The following is a 12,244-nucleotide window of genomic DNA, read 5'->3' as shown; positions in this document are numbered from 1 at the left end:
CTTGAAGATTCTTTTTATGTTGAATCTTCTTTTATTTCATTGAGCATGTCTTCAAATGAAGATTCTTCTGAAATTGACATGTCATCTTCTGACTTACAACGTAGAGTAGAGGTGGCTCGTTTCTTCTTCAATCTCTAAGCAATTGATTTTTTGCTTGAAGGGACATCTATTGGCATAATGTCTCATCTTGTTACATTTGAAGCAAACATCATATCTTTTGGAGGAACATTAACTACTTCGCTTGTATCTTTTGTAATGCTTTCTCTTTCAGAGTTTTCCTCTCTTTGAGGTTTTTGTCTTCCTTTACTGTATAGCTTCTTTGACGAATGCTATTTATTTTTTGGTTTGAGGATGAAGAAGCATCATTTAATCCATATTGTTTGCAAAAATGATCCAATTTTCTTTTTGTAATTTGGATCTTTAATTACCTTTTGTTATGCTTGTTGTCTTAACAAAGGTTTAAGCATATCGCTTGAATTAAACTGGTTATGTCTCCATAGGTTAGAGCTGATCAATTGATAATATTTCCTTCAAAGATTTCAAAATTTTTTGGATAAAATTTCTCTGCTATGTATAGAGGTAATCCTTCCACGAATTTTTGTTTTTAGATGTCTTCTCCACATGATGTGAGGTTACAAAAATGTGCCATAAAGGTGTCTTTATACCATTTGAACTCATTCATCTTTTGGCATCTCATTTTTAAAAGAGCTTCAGTGGCTTCGTCCTACAAAATGTTTCATATGGGTATGTACCAATTGATTTACCATATCTAGTTGTTCAATGGCTACCTCCATATGCGTTCCTCTTATAGTAGGGTTGCTTTCTTGCTTGACTGTAACAGTCTTTGTTGCTATTAGGATTGCATTTCTTTCATACTCCTTTAATTGATTATGCCGCCCGTCTTTAAATTTCTAATGAACCTAGAAATTAATATATGAGTCGTGACCAAAATTGTCTTCCTAGTGTTATAGGCCATGGCAACTATGATCATTTCTTGGAATATGTTCAGCATTTGTTAATCTGAACATTGGTCGATATTCCAGCTTATGACTAAACTTCCATCATAAGTATATTGGTCTGGTCTGAGATCATCCCATCCCAGATCGGGGAGAGATGGTTTTACGTAATGATTCTTCATATCAGTGTTGTGTGTTCTGATAGGAAGAACTTTTGAGAAAGATAAAGGTTCTTCTACCTTTCTAATCATATTAATATTTGTTGATGATTTAGCTTCCAACCTATCAATCTATATGGTCGTAAGCTTCTTGTTCATCTCGGCTAATAGTTCCTCTAGATCATTTTTTATTATTCTGATGGGAAGAGTATTTGGTTGGAAGATCATCTCTTGACGTCGATCTTTGGTAGTTCTTGATAATCCATTCTAATGACAGATTTCTATTTGTCCATCCAATCAACTGCCTTGAAAAGTGTTGTAAGGAACTTATTGGAATAAATTAAGTTGTGCTCAAAGGCGGAAGGATTATTATATGAAATATTTAATTAAATAAATACTTTTAGAGAGAATATATAATTTTTAAAAGTTATTTTCTAATTTATAATTTAAACGGTAAATTTGGTTCCTAAAGTTTAAGAAAAATTAGAATTAAGTCCATATAGTTTATAATTAAAGTTTAATCTCTATAATGTGATAAAACGTCACAAAACTATTTATGAGATGTTATTAAATCATAAAATTAAATTTAAACTTTTAAAACACTAAATTTTAATTTCATCAAAGTAAAGGTACCAATGTGTAATTTGACCTTTTTAACTTAAAATTTGTTTGGTTCGAAGTTTCAAAATACGTACATATTGAGACAAAACTCCCCATGTTGGCAAGTTCGTTGCGTTGACAGGTCCTTCAGAAAATGTTGTTGTAGATAACACATCCTCCAACTTCACTCTGCATCCTTTCTTCATCATCATTTCTCATATTGCCTCTCCGCCATGGCCACCGGCGCCACCCTCCTCACCGACCTCCCTTTCCGGCGTCCTCACCCTCTCACTCTTCTTCGCCCCTCAAACATTCCTTCTTTCCACCCCCTTCACGTTTCTCTCCGAAACAATCACCTTCGCCCCAATTTCAGATGTTCAATCGCCGAAGGCTCCACCGCTCTTTCCCCTTCCAAGGCCTCTGGTCAATCTTCCATGGTGGATTGTGTGGTCGTCGGTGGTGGAATTAGCGGCCTCTGCATCGCTCAAGCTCTTCAAACAAAGCACCCCAATGTTGCCCCTAACATCATCGTCACTGAGGCTAAGGATCGCGTTGGAGGCAACATCACTACTGTTGAAAGGGACGGCTATCTCTGGGAAGAAGGGCCTAATAGCTTCCAGCCTTCCGATCCTATTCTCACTATGGTGGTTGGTATCATTCTCGTTATTTATTCCCCGTTTTGTACATTTTAGGTTGTGTGCTGAATTTCCATCATGTGTTAACATTGATGTCACTGTTTTTAAACACTTGTGGATTGAAGCTGGTTTTGTTGACCTTCTCTAGAGCAGGGGAGACAGAACTTTTTTAGGAATTGCCAAAGCTTTAGGTTCTAACTAAATTTGGGGTCAAATTAGAGAGGAAACTTTAAGAATTTTAAATTTCTTAAGTAATTTTTATAATCTAAGACGAAGCATGGAGGGAATGATCTCCTCTTACCTTCAAGCCGCCATTTTCTAAGGCAAATTATTAACCTCAGCTGGTAAACCTTTTCTATTACCCTATTCTGATCATTGATTATGGCCAATGGGACAAGCAAACGTCTTCTGAACGTACATGTTCTAGGTGATCCCATGCTAAGAGTTTATATATGTATGTATGCTTGAACTTGAATTAGTGTAGTGGGACGATTTTCATACTCGCTACCATCTATTACTGAGGGATTTAGTCTTAGATTTTTATATCTTATTAGTTGCATGAAAGTCTTAAATTTATCGTTAGGAAGTGGTTTACTTGTACGTTTTTTCTGGGTTTATTTTTTTATTCTTGTACAATGGCAGGTGGATAGTGGCTTGAAAGATGATTTAGTTCTGGGAGACCCGGATGCACCTCGATTTGTATTGTGGAATGGAAAGCTCAGACCAGTGCCTGCGAAGCCTAATGATTTACCTTTCTTTGACCTGATGAGCCTTGGTGGAAAAATCAGAGCAGGCTTTGGTGCACTGGGCATTCGCCCTCCTCCTCCAGTTTGTCTTCTCAATTCTCTTTCTCTATATTGAAGTACATTGTCACTTTTACTTTCCCCATCAATCTCAGAAAAGAAAATATTTATTGTTTTTAGGTTCTCATATATTGTAATACTAACAAAGGTAACAGGGTCGTGAGGAATCAGTTGAAGAATTTGTTCGTCGAAACCTTGGCGATGAAGTTTTTGAACGCTTGATAGAGCCATTTTGTTCTGGTGATTAACCTTATTCAATTAAATCTATATATCTATTTTATATTGCATATTTTCTTTATTGCTGCAATTCCTATTATCTTGGTATCTAATTCATTGTTGCTGGCTAGGATTCTATATCATCGTGGTTATCAAATTATCCTTTCTTACTTATAAATTAGGATCTTTATTTTTTGTCTTCTTTTAAGTGTAGTGTCTCTTGACTCAATTGATTCACTATATTTGTTCATGCATATTTTATTAATAAAATATCGATGAAATTTGTTTCTTATAAAAAGAAATATTATGTGTAGCTAAATATATAAGCGATAAGGTCTATTCGCTGCATAATATTTATGTGGAAAATAGAAGTATTTTATTGAATATGTCTCATTCTAGTACATTGTACATATTGTGCACAAGCAGTTGTAATTTTAGGAAGAGAAAGTTTACTAGGAATAGAACACTTCGTAAGAGTAGTCCTGTATGTAGAAAGAATAATGATGTTCTCTCCCAACTTCACTCATTCATTCATTTGTTCTTATCTTCATTAATGCTTAAAAAGGTCCTATGCATTGATTATATGTGTTGAATTGATACAAGAAAACAAATAAATAAAAATAAAGGAGAAAAGCAAAGAACTTCCAATTGATTTTAGAAGAGAGGAGGCACGGAAAAAAAAATCTTGAATCAATTCTACTAAACTATTATAAGTTTTTCTTCTCTCCAGTGTTGTTGTGTGGATTGTGGATCCTCTGTCAAATCCCTTGCTCACTCTAAAGAAAGCAAATTTTCCAGGAAGATAAGATCTATTAATTTAAGAGTATTGACTGAAAAATCTCTAATAAAAAGTGGACTTCGTAGAAATAAGTTGTTTCTAACAGTTGCTATTTGTTCCTCTCCCAATGTGAAATCTATTTGCTTCTTTTCTTCTTCTTTTTTTTTTTTTTAACAAGATATGAAACTTTTCATTAAGGAAATTAAAAGAAGCTAATGCTGAAAGATACAAAATAAAAGTAGTAAACAAACCAAAACCAAAAACCTCAGTACAAGATAATGACCCCCAAAACAAATCAAACTAACTGCAGGAAATAAGTAATCAAACAGAACAAAACAATTAAATAGGTGAAATAAAAGCATCCCAGGTTTTGATAAATATCTTGAACTGAAGAACCACCAAAGATCTTAGATCTATTTGTGTCTTAGGGTGTGTTTGGCTCTCAAGCTAGACTTTTTTATTTTTTTTATTATTTTGTTTAAGAAAACAATTCTATTGATGTATAAAATTTTCAAAAGAAGAGCTCATACCCAAACTATAGAAGTTACAAAAGATTTCTCCAATTGGTCAAAAGAGAGGTAAGAGAGTAAGATCTAAAGTATGACGTGCATTTACACTAATTCACAGTAAGATCTAGAGTAAGATTTCTCTCAAGCTGGATTTGTGCAATGTAGTGTTAAGAAATGAAGCTTAGGCTTGATATGTAGGTTTACTAATTTGATAAACAACATTACCCAAACTTTTTAATTCCACTTTCTATGCAACGCATTAAGTACAATTCTTTATTTATTCTATCGTTAGCAGAATTCAAATGTAGATTATTATTGTGCTACTAGTAATAATCACAATAGTAATGGCTAAACTATTTGTACTCTTCAGGAAAGATGTAATAATTTAGTTTCAAGGTTATACCTCTTTGGTGGATTGTTTTACCCGTTGTCAATTATTGACTTGAGACTGTCTGTTCAGGTGTTTATGCTGGTGACCCTTCAAAGCTAAGCATGAAAGCAGCTTTTGGTAAGGTTTGGAAGCTAGAGCAAAATGGTGGTAGTATTATTGGTGGGACTTTCAAAGCAATTCAAGAAAGGAATAAAGCTACCAAGCCACCAAGAGATCCGTAATGATTTAACTAAATGGAGTTTCTCAGTTTTTCTTTCTTTTTTCCCTCCTCACCACTTTATGATATATAGCTTGTTTATTAACCAACTTTTTACATTCTAGGCGTCTACCAAAGCCTAAGGGCCAAACTGTTGGATCTTTTAGGAAAGGACTTGCCATGTTGCCAAATGCTATTTCTACTTGGTAAAAGTCCAATTTAAAACCAAGTTTTCTGATTAGTGTTTTGACTATCAGTCTTTAGATTGATCATTTCTTCAACTTTTTTCAATTGATTGTAGCTTGGGCAGTAAAGTAAAATTATCTTGGAAGCTATCTAGTATCAGTAAAGTGGATGATGGAGGTTACAGTTTGACATATGAAACGCCAGAAGGACTAGTCTCCATACTAAGCAGAAGTGTCATCATGACAGTTCCTTCTTATATTGCCGGCACTCTGTTGCGTCCAATCTCGGTAATTTAATTTCCTAGGACTTGAATATGATCTATTATAAGATTTCTGTCCTTTCAGGAGTATTTTTATGATATTAGATTTTATATATAGTTCCAGCTTTTCCATTGCTTTCTTTAGTGTTAATAGCCTTACTCTTTCTGCAACCCAAATCACCAGTTGATTGTATAATAGCTTGGAATTGACATTGTGGAAACACTCTTCAACATTAGTCAGGTTGCAAAATAGATGTTTAAGGTAGACTTTTTAGAGGCTCTGGGAGGTTTGAGGGAAGTTATGGGAGGTTGTTAGGTAGTTTTTCTTTTTTTTCTTTCTTTCTTTATTATTTTTTTTTTGGGTGGGTGGGGGTGGATGAAGAAGAGAACCATTTCACAAATGAGATGAAATTATAAGAGAGGGTGGGAAAACCCAATATCCAAAACAGATAAATGCAGATTGCAAATAATTCTTCTGGCTGGTATGAAGATCGCATAAACTACAACTATTGAAAGAAACATATAATTTTCATCAAGAGAGCTACAATAAATACATTAGGAAGAAAGCCTGAAACTCAGTTTTATCACTAGTGCAGAATGTATGTATCTCTTGAATTCTGTACAGTTGTGCAACTGGTGCGAGAATAGGAAGTCCAGAATTTGTTGCTTGGTTCTCTGTTTCCAAGTTTGTTTCTCTTTGATGATTCCCTTGCCTGCAGGGGAAAGCTGCAGATGCACTTTCAAAATTTTATTATCCACCAGTTGCATCAGTGACCATATCATATCCAAAAGGAGCAATTAGGAAAGAATGCTTGAGTGATGGTGAACTAAAGGGGTTTGGTCAATTGCACCCTCGTAGCCAGGGGGTAACAACTTTGGGTAACTCTCCATTCTTTACATTTGATCTGGCATTCTGCCCATAACTTCTGTTGACCTAAGTTTTGCTATACCATTCTTACAGCCCTGGCTGTTGCTCAGTTGGGTAATTAAATTGCATGCAAATCCATGCTTACTTTGTTGCAGGAACTATATACAGCTCATCACTTTTTCCTAATCGAGCACCAGATGGAAGGGTATTGCTCTTGAACTACATTGGAGGGGCTACTAATACTGAAATTCTTTCCAAGGTATTTTTTTTTTCCTTTTTACCACAGTTTGCAAACGAGCTTTCTGAATCATATATGAAGTTTTACTAGGAAACTAAAAGGAGGCTTATTGTTGTATCTATATTTATATGCTTAGTAGTGTTGAAATGATGGTGCGATCTGTTAGGATAGTTTCAACTGTCGTTTGTAGCTCGCACTTTTAGATGAGAGACTTGTATAAATAACAAAAGAGATCTCTGCCTCAGGATTTCGAGCCACTGAATCATGCAATCTGCGACCAACTTGGGTACTGCATCTATAATTTATTAGGAAAAGAAAATATGTGAAGCTGAATCATGTTGATTTTCAAAAGCTGTTAAAAGTAGTTTTTGGATTTGACTTTCATAAAAATTTGGTGTACTGACAATTTTTTTTAATTCATTTTTTATCCTTCCATGTACAAGAGTTATTCACATTTTATATCCTCTCGTTTCATCATTTTTATTTTAAAATTAAAATTGTTGTTTCAAGCCCCTTGATTGCCTCAACAATGGCTTCTTATTTTTTTTTGTCTAAAATTAGAGTTTTGTCCTTGACCATATTGCATTTGTTCCTTGACCCATTATTAATGCATGTAATGCACAAAGGCAATTACTTCGTAACCACCTCCAGAGAAAGAGCAAATGTGTAATTGGCTAACAAAAGGGTTGAAACTCCTTCCATGATCCATGCTCATGTCTTCAATGTATTTCCCTGTATCACTGCTTATACGTAAGAAACGAGAACCTTATGTATGGTAATACCACAAAATTTAGCCGTTTTTATTTATTTATTTATTTTAGTTTGGGATCTTTGCAAAGCAAGCTTCTTGTAGGTAGGCGTGAATTTTGAGCAACTAATGCAGGATCTTTAACACCATGCTCCTTAAAAAGCTTTGCCCCTTGCCTCATCTCTCTTTACCTCAGCTTCAAATAGGTTTCCATCAATGTATAGTGTTTTACTTCAACCATAAGCAGCAACCATTCTGCTTTATTCTTTTCTTCTTGTGGTTTATTAAGTAAGGAGGAAGCTCATAATTGCACTATCCCCATCATGGTCGAAGACTATACCTGTCTTCTTGTTGAGGGCCAATGATGCCATAATACAACCATTCGGCTTGCTGGAGTCACCAAACAATTCAGATATTCCAATGAAAAACGCCAAACCTCAAAATTTGTATAGCTTTTGAGTTTTGTGTTAGTCCTTTGACTTAATTTCTGATGGATTTGTTACTGGTTGGTGCTCGTATATGATTAAATACCATTTTAAGTTCCATCTTCTAACCATATTGTTCCTTTACAGCATTAATTTTATTTTTATTATCTTGTAACTTGTAAGTGCTTTTGTCATAACAGACGGAGAGCGAACTCGTGGAAGTAGTCGATCAGGATTTGAGAAAAATCCTCATAAACCCAAATGCAGAGGATCCTCTGTCATTGAGCGTGAGGGTGTGGCCGCAAGCCATTCCACAGTTCTTGATTGGTCATCTCGATCTTCTGGATACCGCTAAGGCTGGATTGAGAGAGGCTGGAATGGAAGGGCTATTTTTAGGCGGAAACTATGTATGTGGTGTGGCCTTGGGGAGATGTGTGGAGGGTGCCTATGAAACTGCAGCTGAGGTAGCTGGTTTTCTGTCTAAAAAAGTGTATAAATAATTAGCTTTTTTTTTGTGTGTGCTTTCTACCATTAGGCAGATATGGAACTGACGGGCTCTTCACGCCCTTGAGCTGTAACTTGTAACTTGTAAAGGATAGCTTGATTTTTGTCTTGTTTTGTTGCTAGCAATAGTTGTAATCCTATTTTTAGGATGAATCCTAACATGTTGAGCTCTCCAAAACTTCTTGATTGACTTTCAACGAACCCCATTGTTTTAGTTATTATAGTCGATGATTATTATGGTCTATTTAGAGTTCAAATAATTTTAGTCTGAATAATAATAGTTTCATAATAGTTTGAATGGGTGCAGACTATTTGAGTATGAGTAGAAAATAGTAAATAGTAAATACTATAATAAAGAAGGAAATAGAGGATGAATATGAAATAGTAAATACTTGTAATTCAAGATCTTCAAGATGCTCCTTCAAGAAAACGCTTCTTTTTGGTTCACCATTCTTGATCAGTCACAATTTCTTTTATTGGACTAAATAACTTTACATTCTGATATCATATTAAATAATATGAGTTTCATCTTAAAATTAATTGACAATTAAAGGAATAGTTTATCTATCTTATAAAGAGCGTGAGGATCTTTGATCTTTTTAACGTGAGATTTGAAATAATATTACTATAGTTAATTGTAAGTTATAATAATTAGAAATATCAACCGTTATTATTGGAACCCAAACATGGATAAAGTTTAAATTGTTTCATAAAAAAGAAGTAAATTAGGCAAACTCAGCTTGTATTATTGTGTTAAATGTGTGGAACCATGAACAAATACATACTTCATTTCATAACAAAGGAAAAAACGGCGATTGATAAACAAACAAGTGGGAATGAAAGTGAAACTAAAAGGGTTTCTGGTTCTGGCAATCCAAGTTGGGTCCAGTATCGACATTGAAGAGCTGAGCATATCTTTGGAAGTAGCCAATTCGATCATTTACTCGAGCGTCATTGGCAATCCCACACTCAAGTCCGCCATTGATGATGTTGGTGACCAGTCCATATCCTGCGGTTCGATTTGCTTCTATGTCAGCCTTTGTGGGAACGTATCGCCCGACCATGACGTCGTGACACGACGGCTTCGGCTTCTGCTCCGTCATCCAGAACCACAGCGCCGTCTTGAAGGCCGTCGTTGCGTCCTCTGCCACTCTCTCTGGGTTTCTTAGGCCGTCGAATCCCAGTGCCTTCCCTGCTGGCCCGTAGTTGAAATTCCTGCTCGTTGTTCCATTTCATTTTACTCATCACTTTACGTTACTCGTGTAATACACTATTTTGTTACATATTTCAAAATTTATCTTTGATTTATTCCATAGTTTTCAAAAGCTATGTTATAAGTTGTCAATAAACTTTGAAACTAGTGTTTATTTGGTATTTGGTTTTTCAATTTTTAATTTTGTCTAATGGATTCTTCTAATTTCAATTATATCACTAATAATTCCTTCACTAAGTCCATCTTATTTGGTATTTGGTTTTTCAATTTTTAATTTTGTCTAATGGATTCTTCTAATTTCAATTATATCACTAATAATTCCTTCACTAAGTCCATCTTTCTTTTAAAATTAATAGGACAATTAGAGATAAATTTGAATTTTGTCTCATACAAATTTAAGTTTTTGTTTTTTATCTAGTACATCAATAAAAATTTAAAATTAGAAAATCAAGGGATTACTTCCTTCTTTTTAATTTGGGGATCAAATAGCTTCAAATCTTAAAAAGCTAGTTGAATTTTAAAATTTTTAAAAAATATTAAATTACAAATTTAGTCAATTTACTTGACACAATGTTGAAGATTTGCGAAACATTAAATTCAATTTGTATCTAATAAGTTCTTTTTTTTTAAAAAAAAAAAAGATTCATTCAACAAAATTGAAAGCTCAATAAAATCTATTTGACACTTTTTTTCAAAAAAAAAAAATATTGGACGCAAATTTAAAAAAAATTTGTAGACTAAACTAATAGTTTAATCTTTAAACTCTACTCAAAACCTTTAACTTTAAAAATCATTCTTCATTTTGGTGCTTAATTTTGACAGTAAAGAAAAAGTAAAAATGATCACTTTTTAACTTAAAAAAATATCTGTTTTGATTAAGGATCTTATAAACCCATGCATTATTTGCATGGTATCCTAATTTGTTATGTACTTACCATGACAATTGAATAGGTCCTCTTCCTTTGTAGGACTTTCCTGGATAGCAAGGCCACTGCTTAACACTATCATCACAATAGTTGCTTTGTGGATTAATTTCCTCTTTAAAGCACAGCCCCCAAGCAAAAGGTCCATCCGGAGCAGTCGCCCACCCGCCCGTCGTCTCGTGCGAGATCTGCGCCAAAAACGCCGCTACTTCCCTCTTCCGTGTGGCCAAACAACCCGTCGTGCCAAATTTCGGAAACCTCGTCGTTGCTTCAATAAAAGCTTGGTAACTATAGAATCCATTCGCAGGGCATGCACTATCATCCTTATGCAAAAATAGCGTCTTGAAAAGTTTTTCACTAACCAGAGAAGATACTCGAGATATCTTCTCCCGACGACTGTGACCCTCTGTCATCGACGGGAGGCCCGTTCCAAGGAGGAAGATGAAGGAGAGGAATAAGAATTTGGATGCCATTTCTCTAACTCGGTGTTGTGACAATGTTGAGATCAAAGCTAGCACTTCATGTTATATATATAAAATAATATATGAATAACGTAGTGATAAGGTATGGATTAATAATGATAAATAATTAGGCAGAATCACAAAATGATTGGAATTTTAGAAAGTCAACGGTCAAAAAATTTGAATTGAGAATCACTGCATATAATTAATGAATATAATGCTTTTGATCCGAGTATTGAGGGTTGACTCATTCGTGATTGGTAATATAATATTTTGGTATAATGTTTTAATCCTTTAATATATAAGTAAGTGGGGGGGTTTGATAATGGCACTTTAAATATATATAATATATAGACATCAATCTAGACAATCTAAAAGTAGAAGTAGAAGATAATTTTATGTACACAACAAACAGACAAAGCCAAAGCCAATGGGCCACTCATAACATATACATACAGAATCTTGAGGGCTGCAGGCCGCGAAAGAAAAGACACCCACTAACTTTCAAAACTAAAATTTTATTGGCTAAAATATCATTTGGGTAACGATTTAGTCTTTCAATTTTAGTTTATAATCATTTAATTTTTATATTTTATAACGATTTAGTCTTTATTGTATAAAATATTATTAAATTTTAGTAAATTTCACTTGCAATATATGTAGATCGATGGATTGACGGCCAAGTTTATTTATAAATTATAAATATTAAGTGGTTAAAGATTTAGAGTTTGAGGACTGAATTTAGTTTAAGACTATTTAAATATTACAAATTTGAAAGTATAGAGACTGAATTGTTATAAATTAAAATTAATGAACTAAATTGTTACTTCTATAGAAATTATTTGAAGGTCAAAAGTGATTTTTAACTTATAGTTAATTAATCAATTTGAACATTATTTAGCGGATAAAATACTCATATTAAAGATTGATGGTTCGATCATTTGCTCTGATATAATAAGTGAGAGAATGAGAACTTAAATCTTGGAAATCTAAAGATGAACTATATTCACTTTGACTCAACTATATGAGAGATTCGAGAAAGGTTATGAGAGGGAATGTAATGGGGAGATAGCGGTGGAATTTGGGAAAGTAATGCAACTCCCATATAATCGAAATTATGGTCAAATATATTTTTGGTCCTTCAAGTTTAGAGTTAGTGATTGTTTGTTGTATAAGA

At 34.0% G+C, this 12,244-nt stretch overlaps 2 protein-coding genes across 2 annotated transcripts; one reads left to right on the top strand and one right to left on the bottom strand.

Moving 5' to 3' along the window:
• The first annotated feature begins 1,830 nt into the window (after nucleotides 1-1,830).
• Nucleotides 1,831-8,693, top strand: LOC120067889 (protoporphyrinogen oxidase 1, chloroplastic). The gene is made up of 9 exons (XM_039019501.1): nucleotides 1,831-2,361; nucleotides 2,992-3,177; nucleotides 3,308-3,392; nucleotides 5,116-5,263; nucleotides 5,368-5,448; nucleotides 5,544-5,715; nucleotides 6,407-6,566; nucleotides 6,711-6,814; nucleotides 8,167-8,693. Exons 1-9 carry the CDS (start codon nucleotides 1,948-1,950, stop codon nucleotides 8,464-8,466), a joined length of 1,650 nt encoding a protein of 549 aa, XP_038875429.1. The 5' UTR covers nucleotides 1,831-1,947; the 3' UTR covers nucleotides 8,467-8,693.
• Nucleotides 8,694-9,195: 502 nt separating this feature from the next.
• On the bottom strand, nucleotides 9,196-11,111 carry LOC120067984 (chitinase 10-like). Its single transcript, XM_039019644.1, has 2 exons — nucleotides 10,619-11,111; nucleotides 9,196-9,685 (listed from the first exon to the last, which is right to left on the bottom strand). Exons 1-2 carry the CDS (start codon nucleotides 11,077-11,079, stop codon nucleotides 9,319-9,321), a joined length of 828 nt encoding a protein of 275 aa, XP_038875572.1. The 5' UTR covers nucleotides 11,080-11,111; the 3' UTR covers nucleotides 9,196-9,318.
• Between the last annotated feature and the right edge of the window lie 1,133 nt (nucleotides 11,112-12,244).

Source organism: Benincasa hispida, chromosome 12, assembly GCF_009727055.1.
Source record: "Benincasa hispida cultivar B227 chromosome 12, ASM972705v1, whole genome shotgun sequence".
In the NCBI taxonomy this organism is placed as follows: Eukaryota; Viridiplantae; Streptophyta; class Magnoliopsida; order Cucurbitales; family Cucurbitaceae; genus Benincasa; species Benincasa hispida.
This window is presented reverse-complemented; position numbering and strand designations above follow the sequence as displayed.